The sequence below is a fragment of the Microtus oregoni genome, unplaced genomic scaffold (genome assembly GCF_018167655.1).
Source record: "Microtus oregoni isolate MIOR12 unplaced genomic scaffold, Mior012 000002F_ref0000024, whole genome shotgun sequence".
NCBI classification, from domain to species: domain Eukaryota; kingdom Metazoa; phylum Chordata; class Mammalia; order Rodentia; family Cricetidae; genus Microtus; species Microtus oregoni.
This window is the reverse complement of record NW_024543061.1, coordinates 59,349,043-59,368,105: the sequence shown is the minus strand read 5'-3', so window position 1 is coordinate 59,368,105 and position 19,063 is coordinate 59,349,043. Positions and strand designations below refer to the sequence as shown.

Below are 19,063 nucleotides of genomic sequence, written 5' to 3'. Positions count from 1 at the left end.
TTCTGGAACTCTCCCTAGGCACTGTACTAATAGCTTTCTGTAAATTTAGCTCACATAACCATCAGTGTGCTCATTCAGGTATTATGTGTACTTTACATATGATGAAATTGAGGCTTCCATCAGCTAAGTAATTTGTCTTGGAATGAGCCCTTTCTCCCTCTCTCTCTTGCCTTTTTTTTTTGAGACAAGATTTCTCTGTATAGACTCAGAGATCCCCCTGCCTCTGCCTCCAGAGTGCTAGGATTAAAGGTGTGCTCTGCCATCCTTGGCTGATGTCTTTATATTCATTTAGTTAGTGATTTATTTGACCCACTGTGTTTAATTATGACTGCTTGTGTGACTTTGGTTATTTATTGGAACGGCAGCAGTTCATCACCGCTGCCCCCCCCCCCAGTATCCATTGCTGCATGTAGTCTGAGAGGGGCGGAACTCCATGTAGGAGTCCAGGTAATCACAGACAGTGAGTTCTTGAGTGCATTCTTCCCCATTGTCTGACTGTTACCTTCTTTTCACCCTGTCCTTTGCAGTATTGTGAGCCGTGCTGAGGGGAATACAGTGATACCAGTGTCCTGTTTAGGGCCAGGCACTCTACAGTCATTATTCTTAGCACTTTGACCAGCAGTGAATCTATGTTAACTGCCACCCATTGCGAAAAGAATCCCCGGAAAAGGTCTCGAGTTCAACTAATCTGACTTGTATTGGTTTTGATTTCTGATACAGGATCTCATTATGAGCCCTGTGTGCTGGCCTAGAACTCACTGTGTAAACCAGTCTAGCCTCAGACTCAGAAATCTGCCTGTCCCTGTCTTCCAGATTAAAGGTGTACATCACTGTAACTGGCTAAACATAACCATTGAGAAGTCAGTCGGACACTGTCCTTTTAGAAAACACCAGTAGTAGACTCCTTTAGAGCCTATGACCTCCCCAGCCACTGGCTCTTGACCAGGTTTACAATGCTAGGCATGAGTTCCGTGGAATAGGCCTCAAATTCAGTCAAAAAGCAGTTGATTACCACCATAATCGTCATTTGAGTGGTGAACATAACTTGCCTGGCAGGTCTTCTTTGTCGTAGCTAATGGAAAGTGGTGGTGGGCATTTCTTTTTTTTTCTTTTATTCTCTTTTTTTGCTGTCTCAGCATGACAGGATAACAGATACCCTGAATTTTGTGACTTATGTGTCTGTGTATTTAATTTAACTAGATGTCAAAGAGCTACAGATTTTTGTCCTTTGGACCAGAAAGACTCCAAAAATATGTTATCAGTCCTGATCAAATTTTTTTTTAAGATTCATTTATTTATTATATGTATATAAGGGGTTTGATTGCATGTGAGTCTGTACTGTGTATATGCCTGGTGCCTGTGGAGGTCAGAACAGGGTATCTGGTCCTTTGGAACTTAAGTTATAGATGGTTGTGAGAGTGGTGGGAATTGAACCTGGGGCCTCTGCAAGAACAAGTGCTCTGACTGTTAAACCATCTCTCTCTCTAGTCCTACCAAACTATATTGATATTAAAGATAGATATTTTTAATTTTGGATTTATTAATAAAGTGTTACCCTTAATACAACTTAGTATAAGCTTGCTAAGCCTTATGTTTTTAAAATGACTGAAATACTAATATTTTGTAGTTTGAGAACATTATAATGGAGATACCTTTTGTGGCATTTTGTTGACTATTTAAACAACCAAGTGTGTGGCTTGATTTGACCCATGGGCCATAACTTGCTGACTCTTGGTCTGGTTGGAGTATTTTCATGACTTGTGTGAGAAATTGTGTTCTGTTTTTAGGTGCTAATGCTTATAGACGCCAGCTTTGGGTTTGAAATGGAGACATTTGAGTTTCTAAACATCTGTCAAGTACATGGCTTCCCTAAAATTATGGGAGTTCTCACCCATCTAGACTCCTTCAAGCATAACAAGCAACTCAAGAAGACAAAGAAGCGGTTAAAGCATAGGTTCTGGACAGAAGTCTACCCGGTAGGAAGAAGAGATGTAGAGTCATGTCACCTGTAATCCTTTAAAGTAGCCAGAATGAAGAGCTCTTCCTTAAATCCCCGGGGTTTTCCTGGATGCATGTATATCTAGTCCTTGGCCTGTTTCATCCACGTGGTCTTTCTCTGGGTCTCTTGGTCTATCTCACTTGCTTCTGTACACATGCATGAGACAATGAACACTCTACTGGTCATGGCTTGATGCAGTTCTTCAGACGTTTCTGCTCGTCCAGGGCTGCTGTTCTTCTCGTACCTGCTGTGGCTCATTGTTCACAGAGTCCTTTCTCTGCCCAGGAACTTCAGTGCCTTCTTCTCCAGGTGCTGGTGTTTTAACTGAGAGAAGTTTGCTTTGGTGAGACCCTCACATGACCAGTCCCGACAAAGGCAACCAGGCGTTTAATTGACATTCATTTTACATTTTTTTTTCTTTTTGATGTTTAGGGTGCCAAGCTGTTCTACCTTTCTGGAATGGTACATGGAGAGTATCAGAACCAAGAAATTCACAACCTGGGCCGATTTATTACAGTTATGAAGTTTAGGCCTCTCACATGGCAAACATCTCATCCGTACATCCTGGCAGACAGGTAAACTATGAGTTTCTTTTCCTCCTGGTGATGTATTTCTTTTTAGCTTCTTTAAGGTTTGAGAGAGATCAGTGATAGAGCCTATCATATGCAGTCACTGGAGATGCTGTGCTTTCTAGGGTGAACAATTATAGCTAAGGGCTGGGGAGAGAGCTCAGTGCATAGAGGACTTGCACAAAACCTCTGTCTGATTCCCAGTATTTTTTTTTTCTTTTTCTTCTTGTCTTTTTTGTTTGTTTGTTTTTTGAGACAGGGTTTCTCTCTTAAGAGCTGGCTGTTCTGGGAATTTGCTCTGTAGACCAGGCTGGCCATGAACTCAGAGATCTACTTAGATCTGTCTTGGAGTGCTGGGACTAAAGGCGTGTGCCACCACTGCCTGACTTGCTCTTCCTTCCTTCCTTCCTTCCTAAACAAACCAGGCAGTGGTGGCACATGCCTTTAATCCCAGCACTCAGGAGGCAGAGGCAAGTGGATCTCTTGAATTCTGAGTTTGAGGCCAGCTTGGTCTACAGAGCGAGTTCAGGACAACCAGAGATACATACAGAGAGACCCTGTCTCAAAAAGACAAAAACAACAAAAATAACATCAACAAAACCAAACAAATTGAATAACTGAAGAATGGAGAAATTTTGAGGAATCAGTGATGATGTCCATGTGCTGTTTTGTTTTCTCGGCCTATAATACACCCCCTTTTTATTTTTTTATTTTTTTTTTTTGGTTCTTCAAAACTGAGTTTCTCTGTGTAGTAACAGTCCTAGCTATCCTTGAACTCACAAAGATCTGCCTGCCCTGCCTCCCACGTGCTGGAATTAAAGGCGTGGCCACCACCACCCAGCTATAATACCCTTCCTTAGAGGAATCCAAGATAAACCAGAAAACCTCAGCCAGCAGGGTAACCTTAGTTCTTACATAAAGGGTTACTCTATACATGTTCTTTGCTCTTCCCTGTCCCAATAAGGGTCTCATTTCCCTTCAAGTGTCTTGTGGAGTATGTTATCATGTGAGCCAGTTGGAGGCAGTCATGGTTTTACTCCTTGTCCTCTGGAACACGGTGAACCATTCTTCCTTGTTTCTGTATTTGGAGTTTTCTAAATGATGTGCTTAAGGAGCAAGTCTTGTTCTTGTGGTGCTTGAGATTGAGTTCCAAGCCTCATGTACTGGGCAGCATTGAACCATTGAGCTGTACTCCCGGCCCATGAACACAGTGGTCAGCATGTGGCGAGAAGTAGAAGTTCTTACGCTCCTTCCTGTCATGAGATTGTGTTTTATTCTAGGATGGAAGATTTGACAAACCCTGAGGACATCCGCACAAACATCAAGTGTGACCGAAAGGTGTCTCTTTATGGTTATTTACGAGGAGCCTACCTGAAAAATAACAGCCAGGTTCACATGCCAGGTATTCTCTTTTGTATTTGTTGAACTTTTGGGATGGTTTCGTTCCTCTGGAACATTGAAAAATTATCAAACAAGGCAGAAGCATGATCTGGAGGTTTTGGAAATAACCCCGTTGTGAATCGTCTCCAGAGTGTTGAGTGGATGCAGATATTGCTGGTTAGCAGGGGCTGCTGCCTATGGTGCGTTTCCGTGTGCAGTGCCAGCAGTTAACACTTGCTTATGAGTGCTTGGCTTCCTGGGTTCTGTCTTCCAGGCGTAGGAGATTTTGCTGTCAGCGATGTCAGTTTTCTCCCAGACCCCTGTGCTCTTCCGGAACAGCAAAAGAAGCGCTGTTTGAATGAGAAGGAGAAGCTGGTCTATGCGCCGCTCTCTGGAGTTGGGGGTGTGCTGTATGACAAGGATGCTGTCTATGTCGACCTCGGTGGGAGCCATGGCTTTCAGGCAATGGTAAGAAGGAGCCTCTTCTGAATTATTGTTTACAAATCTTTGTCAAATACTGTGTTCATCTTTTAGTTATTAAAGCTTTTTTTTCTTTTAATCCAAGCTATGATAAAAAGAATTGATTATATAAAGATGTTTTTCATTGTAACAAACAGAAAATAAAAAATACTTTCATACTCTTCAGATTTAAAGTTCCTGTGGTTACCACCACTGCCATGCTCTTTTTCTTTCTAGAAAACTATAGTGTTTTCTAGGTCTAGAATACTCTTATTTTGGTCTGTCTTTCTTTCTTTCTTTCTTTCTTTCTTTCTTTCTTTCTTTCTTTCTTTCTTTCTTTCTTTCTTTCTTTCTTGAGACAGAGAGACTCTACATAGCCCTGGCTGACGTGTGGACGTGTGTAATTGGTGGTATTTTTATTCTTTCTAATTTACAACTTCTAAAATCAAGATTAATTAGGTCACATTTCCCTTCCGTTTTCTCCAGTCCCTTCTACGACCCACCCCTCAAGTTGATGGCCTATTTTTCTTTGATAATTATTGTTACTTAAAAATATATTCATGTGTGTAAATATAAATATATAACTATGACTGAGTCCATTTGATGGTGTTTGTGTGTATTTAACTAGAGATGATCACTTTGTGTTGGATAATTAATCAGGGACTTGTCCCTGGGGAAGACTGATTCTCTCTCCTTCAGCAGTCCTAGTGATCTATGGGTGGGATCTTGTGACGTTCCCCATCACATTAGCATGATTATCAGTGATGTCATTGCTCAGGTCTTGTTTAGGCACCCACACAGTTGAGGTAGCGGGTGTAGCTCCCTCGCCCTTTCTAGGAAACATAATCTTAACCACAGAACTCTGTTTCTCCGCCTCTTACAGTCTTTCTGTCCCCTCTCTGATGTTCTCTGAACCTTAGGTCAGGTGTTGTGTTGTAGATGCAGCCATTGAGACTGGGCTCCCGCCATCAGTTGATCTCTGCATCGTGACCAGTATGGTTCCTATAATAGTCTCATTTGCTGTAAAGAGAAGCTCCTTCTTATCTGTGGATATATGAATACATTTAGAATGTAGTTGGAAATTGTGCTGGGCTAAAAGAGATAGTAAGTCCTCTAAGATCCATGACTTCACTAGCCCCTAGTTCGTTAGTTTTCTAATACCAAGCATGGTTTCCTTGCTGTTGAGCAGGCCATTATCATCCAGATATGAGTGCCAGTATTACATCCTTAGGGACAGATTGTCATTGTGTGGTTCGTAGGCATCACAGCCGGGTAGGACTACTCATTGTTTCCCTTCCTTCGTGGCTTGCTTAATATTTTCTGGTACTGTGATGGTTGGACCTCAGGAAGGAGCGTTTAGGTTGGATCCAGCTTCAGTCCTCTAGGTTCTGTGTCCTGAGTCTGCATTGTCTTCAGCAATAGGAACTTACCTTCAACCTCTGAGAGGCAACCAAGGGCAACGATAGCCTGGATTGTTTTGAGAGTCACTTGGACTCCCCTGACCAGCAACTCACATGGAGGTTTTTTGTTTTTCATGTTGAGTACTGGGGTTTTTGTTAGTCTATGGTTCTTGTGAAGAACATTGTCAGTCTAAGTGCCTCTTACTCTGTGTGTGTGTGTATTATATATAATTTTATGTAAATATAAAATATATATTTCTTGAGGTTTTATTAAACATACTGTGTTGTTTGTCCTCCCTCTTTTTCCTGTTGAACTTTCTCTTCCCTTGGTTAGAGCTGGGTATGTGTGTAAGTGTAAGACATTTGAGGTACTTTTGTTCTTTTGAAAAATTTCTTTGACAGTTTTATATATGTGTATATGATATTTTGGTCATTGTCACCCTCACACTCCTGCTAGACATCTTTTCAGTATGTTCTCTGACAGTTCCAGTGTGTGTGTGTGTGTGTGTGTGTGTGTGCGTGTGTGTGATGGACCATGGCAATTCTCACACTAGTTTCGGCATGTGTGTGCGATGGACTGTGGCAGTTCTCACACTTGCTTCCTCCCTTGCTGAAGCTCTTCTCAGCGTGTCATTTTTTATAGTGACCCACTGAAATTAATCAGGTTGTTTACATGAAAATAGGTTTGGAATTATTTACTGGTTGTGGACTACAGAGGTTAGGAGCACTACCTGCTCTTCCAGAGGACCTGGGACCTTTGCAGCACCTGCATGGTGGCCCACAACTGACTTAATCCAGTTCCAGGGAAAGCATTGCCTTCTTCTGACTGCTGCAGTCATAAAGGCATGCACAGATGAGAGTGTGCAGACAAAACACCCTTGCACACTACATGTTAAACAGCAGTAGCAAAGATTCCCCATTCAGCAGCCATTAACAGTCAGTTGCTCCTCAGGGAGGGATGGTGCCTCATGAACCCCTCCCAGCCCAAGTGCGAACTTTGGCAGCTCTGCCTTGTGCAGTTCAGCACGGCTGCTGTCGGTTCATGAGTACAGTGGCCATGCTGTGTGTGCAGAGGAGTGTTACGCAGCACTATTCCTGTCCCCCAGCTTACATTCTTCCGCCCCATATTCCAAGGTCTTCCCTGAGCCTTGGGAGTCATGTGGACTTGAGGTTTTTGTTAGTTCTTGTCTGTAGTGCTGAGACCTGGAGCTTTCCTAGCTAGGGCCGTGGTTCCCAGACTGATGGACTGCATGAACTGAGAGGTGTTTGCACTGTTGGGGGTCAAGTCTAAGCTTTGTTGCAAGAATTTTCTTCTCTTTCTTGAGACAGAAAGGTTTTTAGAACTATAAGAATTTTTAAAAAGATTTATTTGTAGCACAAATAATAAAAACCCAGAGATAGGTATTAGGATTCAACCTGAAGATCAAAAATCAAAGCAGCCAACAACTAGAGAGACCTTAACTCTACCAAGGCTCAGACAAACAAGGGGCAGTCCAGCAATACTCTCCACCAACCTCAGACTCCACATTCCACTGAGTTCCTGTTTCCCCTTTATATTCAGTTCTCTGCCTAGCCATATCACTCCTGTCTTCTCCTCCCTAGTACTGGAATTAAAGGTGTGGGATCTGAAGTGCTGGGATCACTTTTGTGTGAGCTTTATTTTTCTTAGACAGATTCATTCTTGTGTATCCCAGAGGGAACTCACAGAGATCTCTGTGCCTCTGTTTCTCGTGTCCTGGCATTAAAGGTCTGTATGGCTGACTAGTATGGCTGCTTTGCCCTCTGATCCTCAGGCAAGCTTTATTTGTTAAAACACTAATAATATACCATTGTATTTATTATTTGTGTGTATGTGTGTCTGTGTACATACATGCATGCATGTGTTCAGGTGGCCACAGAGTATTGGTGCTGGCATTACAGGCAGCTGTGGGCCTCCTGGTGTGTGCGCTGTGCTGGGAACTGAACTCTCAGGTCTTTTGCATGAGCAGTGTGCTGTCGGAACTGCAAAGCTGTCTCTAGCCCAAGTTTAGGGTAATTTTGAGGAATGATGAAACCAGCATGTTTCCAGAGTGCTGTGCTTTCCTCACTTGCACCTTTTCCCTGGCTGTGGCAGGAGGAAGCAGGCCCTACGCATGAACTGGTCCAGAGTCTCATCTCCACCCATGCCAGTATCGATGCCAAGATGGCTTCAAGCAGAGTGACACTTTTTTCTGATTCCAAACCTCTGGGGTCAGAAGATATAGATAATGAAGGGTAAGTCTACCATTTTTCTAAGTTTTCTGTTTAATTTTTTTTTTAAACATTTGTGTGTGCATCTCTGTTTACTGTGTCGGTGCCAGGAATCAAACTCAGAAAGTCAGGCTTGGCAGCAAGTGCCTTTCTTTATCCAATGACCCATGTTATTGGATCTTTCCTAATTTTTAATTTTAAAAAGTTAAAGTAAAAATTATATTACCATTCCACCATCAATCTTTATTTTGATGGAATTTGACCCCAGGTTTTTTGGTTTACTTTGGTTTTGCTTCTTGTTAGTTTTTCATTTATGTAGCATTACATATTTTCTCATGTAAAATATAAGACTTGTTTTCAACAGAAATATTCAGAATATTACTCAAATATTACACAAACTTTACTATTGATTGCATTTATTTTTCTAGAAGACCACTTAGCTATCTTTTAGTGACAAATTCCCGAGCACTGTGTAGCTGCTTATTTAGGCCCCATTTGAAGGCATATGCCTTCTCTCTGCAGGGCTTTCATACACTGTTGTCACCATGGTAGATAGCCACTAACGTGGCTCATTTTTCAGCCTGGATTTGGAGCTTATGTGCCATTGTACTTAGTGGGTGCTTGCTGAACATTGATTTTTGTTCTACTCATGGCTTATAATCATTCTGAAAATGGTAGACTATGTATAGTATTATTTATTATACTGTGCATTATTGCTTAGCATGGTAACTTGAAAATTAAAGAGTTAATTTAACAGTCATTATTCCCAGGGCTTGAGAGATTGCTTAGTGATTAACATCACATCCTGCTTCTGCAGAGGACTTGGGTTTAGTGCCCAGCACCCACATCTGTTGCCTCACAAATGCCTCTGACCTCCTCTAACTGGCTTGGCCACCTATGTGTTCATGGTACACATAAACGCTGTAGGCACACACATACATACACTTAATTAATACCTTTATAATTTAAGCATTTTCTTTATATCGTCATTGTTTTGTTATTTGTGTTTCTGACTTAGGAACTGTCTTATGGTATACTGTAGTCTTTTATAATTGATGGTGTCACAGTTTTAAATGTAGCACATTGAATAGCTTTGTTTAATTTTAATTTTATCTCATAACTTTACCATGTCAATAATACTGTACCAATTAATGGAACCCACGTCTTCTCTGAGATCAGTGAATGCTCTGAACTGCTGAGGCGTCTCCTCAGCCTGTGTCATTGTGCTCTTCAAACTCAGTGCCCAGAGCTGTGTTCAGAACTCTGGCCAGTAGGCATTCTTTAACCAAGCGCTTCCCCTTCCTGATGCTTTCTGTATCACTGCTGACTCTGGACTTTGTTCCCATCCCATTACTGTCATTTTCCTCTGATGCCTGCATGGTCCCAGATGTGACCCTCAGTGTTGAGTTTCCTGTGTCTTCTAGGCTTATCCCCATTAACTGTGAGCATAGGCATAGTACTCTCTGATACAACAGGGTGACCCAGGGTTGCACTGTCCTTTGGACCTGGAGTCAGTTTTGAAGATGTACTAAATACTCATTTCCCTTTAAAATAGTCTTCCTGAAATAGGCGTGGTTCTGTTTGTTCTGTTAGTGCTTTGCAAGCGTGCCCTTAGGCAGCTAGGTAAGTTTTCTTGTTAGTGGTTTGTCACCATTTTGGGACAGTGACGGTGCTGTTCCTTCAGTAATGCAGGAGTGCACACAGGCTCCCGCACAGTCTGGGTCAGAGCTCTACCAACAAACTCTTCCCCAGTCCATTTTTCTCTAAACATCTCTTTGGGGACAGGGTTTCACTAAGTTACTAAGTTGCCCACGTAGTCTTACCTTACTATGATAGCTCAGGCAGACTAGAACCTTGAACCCTCCTGCCTCAGCCTCTCATTCCTCTCCACAGTCGGTTGACATTTCTAGAATAACTAACCGTTTTACAGTTTGAATTAGCTTTTATTTATTTGAAATACAGGCTGTGGATGCCAAAAGAGGAAAAGCAACTGGACGTAAAGACTGGTCGCGTACGTCGGAAAGCCATTTTTGAGGACACGGAAGATGAGTCTGGAGATGAAGAGAGTGAGGATGATGAAGAAATGTGTGAAGGTGACCGAATGGAAAATGGCTCTAGCGACAACGACGACGAAGCTGAAGGGGAAGAGGATGGGGCTGAAACCACCGACTGTAAATACTTGTCTGCTCGGGGAAGCAAAAGGCCAAAACTCGAGGAGCAGGAAGAAGACAGCGATGCGGACTTGCCAGCGTTTGCTGATAGCGATGACGATCTCGAGAGGAGCTCTGGGGAAGAGGAGGCAGCAGAGGAAGCGGACGAAAGCAGTGAAGATGGAGACTCTTCTGCAGGAGAAAGAGACGATGGGGATTCCAAATCTGTTGGAGGAGACAGTGGGGCAAGACTGTCAGCATCTCATCAGTGGAGGGACCGTCTGGATGGAGAGAAGCCTTCCCTAGTGACAAAAGCAGCCCTCACCACTTCTGACTCTGGCCACTGTACAGCTGAAGAGGCTTGTCCATCTGAAGACGAGTCTGAAGCCTCCGAGCTGAGTTCAGAGGAGGAAGACTCAGAATGCAGAGGCATTGTCAGGGGAAAGCCTGCAAGTCGTCATGGGGGCAGTGGGCAGAAACTCGAGTCAGAGAACCTGGTTGATGAGGCCAGTGACATTGAAAACTTACTCGGAGAGGAAGAGGATCACAAGGAAGAGAACAGCAGCTCTGTAGAAACGTCAGGTAAATGCTCCACAGAGCGCCCGCATCCTCACCATTGTTACCTGTAGAATGCTCACATTTTCAGTCTGCTCTTTGGGTTGTTAACCACCTGAATATGTCATGAATGAGTGACCCCTGGTCAGTAAGCAGGTGTAACTGGGTGTTGGTTTTTCAGGTGCCCTCAAGTGGAAGGAAGACCTTTCCAGGAAGGCAGCAGAAGCCTTTCTGAGGCAGCAACAAGCAGCTCCAAATCTTCGAAAGCTGGTTTATGGGACAGGTAAGAACTCTGCCCAGAGCTCATAATGTTTTAAGTCTTCGATTATTTTCTGAAAAGGAAATGAGGTCATTGATGCAAAGATTGGGATTATACTTTTGACATCTGTTATTTCTGGCTATCAGCTTCTGTATATTTACCAGCCATTTTAAAAACAGATTTTAAATTGTGTGTGTGAGTGTGTGTGTGTGTGTGTGTGTGTGTGTGTGTGCGCGCGCACATTTATGGTATGGGAGAGTACCGGTGCCAAGGATATGAGTGAAGGTTAGAGGACAATGTATGGAGTTGGTTCTCTCTTTCTACCCTTTTATGGGTTTCCAGGATCTAGCTCAGGTCACCAGACTTGCATGCCGAGCATCCTCCCCTACTGAGCCTTTTGCTGGCTTTGGCAGATGTTTATAATCATGTCACAAGGACCATACATAAATTGGTCTTATGCTGTTCAATTGGCATGAAAGTTTTAATGAGAATATTGTCCATTATCTCATCTTATAAAGTCCTTCGTGGGATTTATTTTGTTAAATTTAATGTTAGGAACATATTTCTGCCTATGAAAGCTGAAACACCCCCTCGCCCCTCTGTAAGAATGAGAATTCTGTATTTTCTTTGCCTGTATTCACTAATTTTTGTAGTTTATTAAACTTGTTTATCAGTTCTCTTTGGGAAAAAGTACAGAAATAAGTTGATCCTGTGATAAGAAAATTGGAGAGGAATCTGAACTGATTTTCATGTAGATTTTGTCTGCAGACATTTAGTGACAGTAAGTTCTAAGGGAGCTCTGCATAAAAGATCTTCTGTAAGATGTCTTCTTTTAAATGTCTTCCCTTCCCCAACCTCCAGTATTTCACTCCCCAGTTTTCTTGCTGCTGCTTTGCAAGAGGATAAGTCTTCCAGACACTTTAAGGGGAAGTTCTTTGGCCTTTTGACTTTTTGTGGGTGAGTGGGCCAGGACACAACATGTCTGTAATGAGCAGGGACTATAGTTCCTTGAATTCTAAGATATTAACTAGTTCCGGGCAATGAGTCGTAGGATTGAAGTTTTTATTTTCACCTTTCCTTTATGGTGATCTCTTTAGTGACAGAGGATAATGAAGACGACGATGGAGACACCGTAGAGGAGCTTGGAGGGCTATTCCGTGTCAGCCAGCCAGACCGAGGGTGTAAGCACAAGGCTGACTCTCTGGACTGCTCTCGGTTCCTTGTGGAGGCGCCTCACGATTGGGATTTAGAGGAGGTAATGTTGAGCAGCTGCTTGCTGTGAAAAGACAAAGGCTGAGTCAGTGTTGCACATCTGTCCCTGGCTTCTTGTTCTCTAACAGGTTGTTTCCCCACATCCGTGTTTCTGTCACACAAGCAGGAGCAGGTTCTGAATTTAGTTGACTCCGTACTTGTGTTGTGAACAGGAAAGGAAATGTTCCGCTACTGGTGTGAAAGCATTGCTGCCTTTTGGGGTTTCCCCTCTCCTCTTGTTTTAACTTTCATCCTTTATCCATTTCTTTCAAGTTTCAAACTTAAACAGAGTACAGATTTTTAAAGTGTTCCCTTAAAATATTCTGAACTTGTTTGTTATCTGTTGTCATGTTCCGATGCTTATCTCTAATTTCATTAGTTTGGGTCTCCTTTTTCTTTCCTTTGGTTAGTTGGGTCAAGACTCTGTTGTCCTTGCTTTTCTTGGTGAGCCAGTCTTAGAGTCATTGATTCTTTGTGTTGTTTTCTTTGTTCCCATTTCATTAATTGCTGCTTTGATTTTTATTATTTCTTGCCTGTCATCTGCTGGGTTTGGGTTTGGTTTGTTTTTTTCTTGAGTTGCATCATTAAACCATTTTCTGACCTTATGGATGCTCAAGGTTCTAAACTTCTCTCCTAGAACTGCTTTTTATGTGCTCCAGAGGTTTTGTTGTGTTGTTTTCATAGTCGTTTAGTTCCATGAATATCTTTGTTTCTTTTTTGACCTATCTATTATTCAGTAATGAGATGTTTAATCTCCATGCTTTTAGAGTTTATGCATTTTCTGGAGGATTTTTTGCTATCAACTTTTATTGTGTAATATTGGGTAGAATACATGGAGTTGTATTTGTTAAGATTTGTTTTGTGATCAAGTATGTGGCCTGTTTTAGAAAAGCTTCCATGTGCTGCTGAGTAAAATATGTTTGGCATTTGGGTGGAACATTCTGTCGATACCTGTTAGAGCTGTTTGATTCTGAGGTTTCTCTGTTATTTTTTTATCTATTAGAGAAAGTGGGGTATTGAAATCACCTACAGTAATTGGGTTTGTGTTAATCTGTGTCATTAGTTTGTTTTCTTTTTTTATTTAAGACTTAAAAAATTGTGTGTATGGATATTTTGTCTGCCAATATGTCTCTGTGTGGGCCTGGTGCCCGTGAAGGTGAGCAAACATCAGATCCCAGGGAACCCTTAGGAGGCGCAGTATGGGTGTTGGGAATCGAACCCAGGTCCTCTGGAAGTCCGGTCAGTGCTTGTTCCTGTGGCTGCTGAGCCACATTGGGCGCAGCAGAGTTTGATGCATGGGAATTTTCCTGATTAATTGATCCCTTGATTAGAATGAAGTGTTCTTCTTCGTCTATTCTGATTAGTTTTAGTTTGTCGGATATTTTGTCAGGTACTAGGATGGCCATGCCTGCCTACTTCTTGATCTCTTTTTCTTAGAACCACCTTTCACTTCAAGGTGGTGTCATTAAAGCTGAGTTTTCTAAAATGATTGATAAATGGATTTTGTTTTGTTTTTAACTTTTTATTTTATGTGTCGTAATGTTTTGCCTCATGTATGTCTGGGTGAGGGTGTCAGATAGAGGTAGAGACAGCTGTGAGCTGTCATGTGGGTGCCGAGACTTGAACCTGGGTCCTCTAAAGGAGTAGCCAGTGCTCTTCACTGCTGAACCAACTGTTTAGACCCCTGGCTTTTGTTTCTTTTTTTTTTCTTATTAAATATTTATTTATTTATTATGTATGCAATATTCTTTCTGTGTGTATGCTTGAAGGCCAGAAGAGGGCACCAGATCTCATTACAGATGGTTGTGAGCCACCATGTGGTTGCTGGGAATTGAACTCAGGACCTCTGGAAGAGCAGGCAATGCTCTTAACCGCTGAGCCATCTCTCCAGCCCCCTGGGTTTTGTTTCTTAATCCATTCAGCTAACCTATGTCTTTTAGTTGAAGAGTTCAGGAAATTGAATAGAGTTACTATTTAAAAGATGTGTGTGTGTGTGTGTGTGTGTGTATTGAAGTCAGTTTGTTGCTTTTTTTTCTTGCTAATTTGTGTTCTTCGTTGTACTTTGTATTTCATTAATTTTAGCTTTGTTTCCTTCCTAAGTCTCTTGGCTGTGTTTGTTCTTCTCTTCAGTTTGGAGTCTTGCTTCCAGTATTCTGTCGAGCATTTTTTTGTTGTTAGAAATTAATTTTTTAAGGTATGGATCATGGAAAATTTGTTTCTTTCTTACCGACAGCAGATAATTTGCCGAGTACATGACCTTGGTTGGTAGCCGTGGCTTTAGAGCTTAGAGTGCACGCTCCAGAAATGAGAGGTTATCTCTGAGAAGTCCTTCCTGGGGTTAAAACAGGGGTTTTCTGAAGGGCTTTCCTTTATATGTGACTTGTGTTTTTTCCCTGGCAGCTTCCAGGATTTTTTATTTGTTCTGTATCTTTAGTGTCTTTGCTATGATATGCTGTGGGGTGTTTCTTTTCTGTCTTTGTATGGTGTTCTGTGTACTTCCTATGTCTATATAGGTGTGTCCTTCCTTAATTTGGGGGAAGTTTGCTTCTGTGGTCTTGTTGAAGACCTGGGATTCTTCTGCCTCACTTATGCCTATAATTAGAAGATTGGTCTTTTGATAGTGTCCCACATTTCCTGAATGTTCCTTTCCTGTGCTTCAATATTATTTCATTTTCTTTGCTTCTTTCATCCGGATTCTCTTCTTTATCTTGGAGTCCTGATGTTCTGTCTTCTGCTTGATTCATTCACTTGCCAGACTTTCCCTGCAGTTTTCTAATCAGGATATTGAGGTTTTTTAATTCCATCTTCATTTCAACCTGTGTTCACTTCAGTGTTTCTCTTTATTGAATTCGGCTTTCAGATTGTGAATTATCTTCATCATTTTATTCATCCATGTATTTGTATTTTCTTGGACATCACTCGGGTGTTTCTCGTTCCCCTCGTGGAGTGTAATGAAGTATTTGATGATGCCTTTAAATTTCTTGACTTTTTGATAAAGTTTATGCTTGTGCTTTTAAATTGTGTCCTGGGGTTCACTTAGGTAGTTCTCAATAGAGAACACTTCAGTAAGACTACTGGGTTTGATGGGAAATATGCTGTCATGGCCATTCATGTTATTTTTGCTGGCTGTGGGGATTTGACCTGGGCATGTGGACTTCTTTGTTTGGTTGTATGTCTGAAAGTGAAAATCTGGCCTTCCCTGGGTTGGGCCAGTGCAGATGTATGGCCTGAGTCAGGTCACACAAAACTAGTGCATGAGCTGTGTGTTAGACCACATAAAGATGGCTCCCTGTGGTCTAGGGCTAGGCTAGTGGGTGCAGCGATGGCAGTGGGCAGATGGAAAGATTGGAGAGGAAAGGAGTGTCTCACCAGTCAAGGATGGCTCTTGAAGAAAGCAGGTTCAAAGGCCATGGATCTGGAGCTAGGCTTGTGGGTGTGGATATGGTAACTGGTTTTTGTTGTTGTTTTGCTTTTTTTTTTTTTTTGAAGGGGTAATGAATGCAGGCAGGTGAAGGAAGTGACTTACTCAGCAGAGGTGTCTCAGTAACAAAGAGGGTGTGTGGACGTTGGTCTAGAACTGGCCTTTGTATTTGCAAGTAATGACAGGAGAGTGTTGTAGTGGTGTCTTAACTAGGATTTCTATTGCTGGGGTAAAACATGTGATCAAAAACAGCTTGGGAGGAAGGGTTTATTTCTCCAAGTTCATAGTTCATCATATCCAGACAGTCAGGGCAAGAGCTCAAGGCAGGAACGTGGAAGTAGGAACTGATGAAGAGACTGAAGAGGAGTATTGCCTGGTGACTTGCTCCCCATGCTTGCTCAGCATTCTTTCTTATAGCACCCAGGACCACCAGCCCAGGGGTGGCACTGCCCACAGTGAGCTGGACCCTCCCATATCGATTATCAATCCAAAAAATGTAATACTGGCTTATGGGCATTTTCTCGATTGATGCTCCCTCTTCCCAAATGACTTGTGTCAAGCAGACATAGAGCTAACTAGTCTGCACAGATGGCAAAGGGAAGAACAGACTTACTAGGTGATGTGGTTCAGGTCTAGACCTAGGCTTGTTCTTTTTGCACATGGCTGCTTGTTGGCAGAAGAGTGGGGAAGGGGAAGAAGTCATTTTCCCAGGAAAAGTGGCTAGGGAACCTGATATAATATTTATTTTTTGATAATTTTCTGTATGTATACAATATATTTTGATCATATCCACCCTGCACTGTCTCTCCTCAATTTCATGTTCTTTATCTATTTATATCTTTAACTACATTCCTTCTAGAGAATTAGTCCTTGGTTGAATCTGAGGGAACAAAATTAGAAAAATCATGTAATTACTTATCTTGTTAATCTCAGTGTTATATACAAAACTGTATCAGGACAATATGTTAGTTACTGGCGATAAGATTAGAGAAAGTAAGTTTTTCCCTCATAGTATCCTGTAGTAAAAGGGAGCGGCGGGCTGTGTTCCTGGCTCCTGGCCGCTTAACTCCCGAAATAATCACACGGAGATCTGTATTAATTAAATTGCTCCCTGGCCCATTATTTCTAGCCTCATATTTTCTAACTCTCACATACTGATCTAACCCATTTCTAATAATCTGTATTGCCACTTGACTGTGGCTTACCAGCATGAGTCTAACCAGTGTCCATCTCGGCGAGGAGAGCCATGGCGTCTACCACACTGCCTTCTTCCTCCCAGAATTCTGTTCTGTCTACTCCACCCACCTAAGGGCTGGCCTATCAAAAGGCCAAGGCAGCTTCTTTATTTAACCAATGAAAGTAACGCATAGACAGAAGACCCTCCTACACCAGTATCCATTGTTTTAAAAAGCAGTTGTGCAATTTTTCATTCCCACCAGCGTTATTTGTGGGTTCTAGTTTATTTACATCTTTAAGAGTTATTTTTGTCCTTTTTTTTTTTGTTTTAGTCACATTAGAAGGTCATTAGAAGGTGTGAAATGTGTCACGTCATGGTATTGATTTGCATTTCTTAGATAGTTAATTCTGTCAAGCATCATTTCAGGTGATTGCTGTTTATTTATCTTTATACCTGTTCATACTGTTCACCTGTTTTGAAGATTTGCACGTTTAGTTATGAGCTGTTTATGTTTTCTGAGAATATGCCCCTTATCAGTTTGTATATTCTGGGTACATGTCCCTTCTATACATAAGTTGCATATATTTTTCTGTTACTCTGTAAGAATTATCTCACATACTTATGTGAAATGAATGTATCCACAAAAGTATGTATTTCCTTTCTTATTAATTTTTGAGACAGTCTCTGTGTATTCTAAGCTGACTAAGAGCTCACTGTATGGTTTAGACTGAGCTTGAATATTCTGCCTCAACAACCCTGGTGCTGGGATGCTAGGTATGTACTAGGATTACAGGGCCAGTTTGAAGTGTCCTGAGAAATACTTAGAGGCAATTGTTGTCTGCTCTTCATTTCTCAAAAATAGTTTTGTGTAAGTCAACTAAGTGCTGGTTTTTCTGTGTAAGGTTATGAACAGTATCAGAGATTGCTTTGTGACGGGGAAGTGGGAAGATGAGAAAGATGCCGCCAAGATCTTAGCAGCAGATGGTAAGTAAGGGCTGCATATTTCCTTTGTATGTCTGAGCGTGCACACACCTCTGAAGCAGCAACAGCCACCGTAGGTGTTGTTTCTCAGGTGGTGTTCCTTCCTCAGGCACTGCCGGCCCATTTGTTTGTTTGCCTTTAGTCCTGATCTCTCATTTCCCTGAGCTCATTAAGTATGTTAGGCTGACTGCCCAGCAAGACCCAGGGATCCGCCTCTCTAACTGGGTTTGCGAGACACTTGGTTTTGTTTACATGAATTCTGGGGAGAGAACTTAGGTCTTTGAACTTGCAAGTACAAGGACTTTACCAGCAGCCATTCTTACCTTCATGTTTTCTTTAATGCTATCGTCAGGTTGAAGTTTAGTCCGTTGTGAGTGCTGTGGGGAACTGACATAAGACCCCCACATTTGCTCTATGGGGACTTTAAAGGAAAGTGAGAAACCTCCTACAGGTTTTGTTATAAATAAATGTATTTATGTGGGTGGAGGTTGTCCTCAACATGTTTGTTTTAGTGAATGTAATAGTCATGGAAAATTTGAAGTAAAAGGTACATACCAATAGCAGAAAGTTTTAGAAAGGACATATAATACTAAAAGTCTGCTGCACATAAAAGATCCGTTAACATTTTGAGATCTCTCCTCCTACTCATAATGGAAAAGGCCTGGAATACATCCTCAGTAATAGAGTTCTCATCTAACATACAGAGGCTTTGAGTTCATTCCCGGTATCCCACCACAGAGAGAGAGAGAGAGAGAGAGAGAGAGAGAGAGAGAGAGAGAGAGAGCGCACGCATGATTTTCAGATAACTCTTGGATCACCTTTTGTAGTCCACAGTTACCATTTTTATCCTGAAGGTCATTTTGTTCGAGTGTCCATAAGCAGGGTACCTTAGCATCTGTTTTATTGCTTTCATTCAGCTTTGAGTATTATATATAAATTTTGGGCCGGAGTTTAGATTTTATTTAGAAATTTTTATAAATGTATTCTTAGTTTTCGTTGTATAAATATTTTGCCTGCGTGTATGTACACCATGTGTGTGCTGGGTGCCCCTGAAGGCCAGAAGGGGTTGTCAGGTGTGCTGGACCCAGTGTTACAGAAAGCTTTTGTGAAAGAAAGCAGTGTCTGCTGATGTTCCTTTTGTGCCCCCTGGTGTCATCATAAAACTCTTACATGGCTAGCATGTGTGTGGAGACAGAAGACAGCCTGCAGGAGCTGGGGGTCCTAGGGACTGGT

General features: G+C 41.9%; 1 protein-coding gene across 1 annotated transcript in view; it reads left to right on the top strand.

The window, feature by feature from the left end:
• Positions 1–19,063, top strand: part of Bms1 (BMS1 ribosome biogenesis factor) — a 35,326-nt gene that overhangs the window by 4,324 nt on the left and 11,939 nt on the right. The window contains exons 5-13 of the mRNA XM_041643080.1: positions 1,788–1,976; positions 2,432–2,574; positions 3,849–3,970; positions 4,223–4,416; positions 7,921–8,060; positions 9,999–10,768; positions 10,923–11,024; positions 12,098–12,255; positions 17,752–17,833. Coding sequence (XP_041499014.1) covers positions 1,788–1,976; positions 2,432–2,574; positions 3,849–3,970; positions 4,223–4,416; positions 7,921–8,060; positions 9,999–10,768; positions 10,923–11,024; positions 12,098–12,255; positions 17,752–17,833 — 1,900 coding nt within the window. The remainder of the gene's footprint in view (positions 1–1,787; positions 1,977–2,431; positions 2,575–3,848; positions 3,971–4,222; positions 4,417–7,920; positions 8,061–9,998; positions 10,769–10,922; positions 11,025–12,097; positions 12,256–17,751; positions 17,834–19,063) is intronic.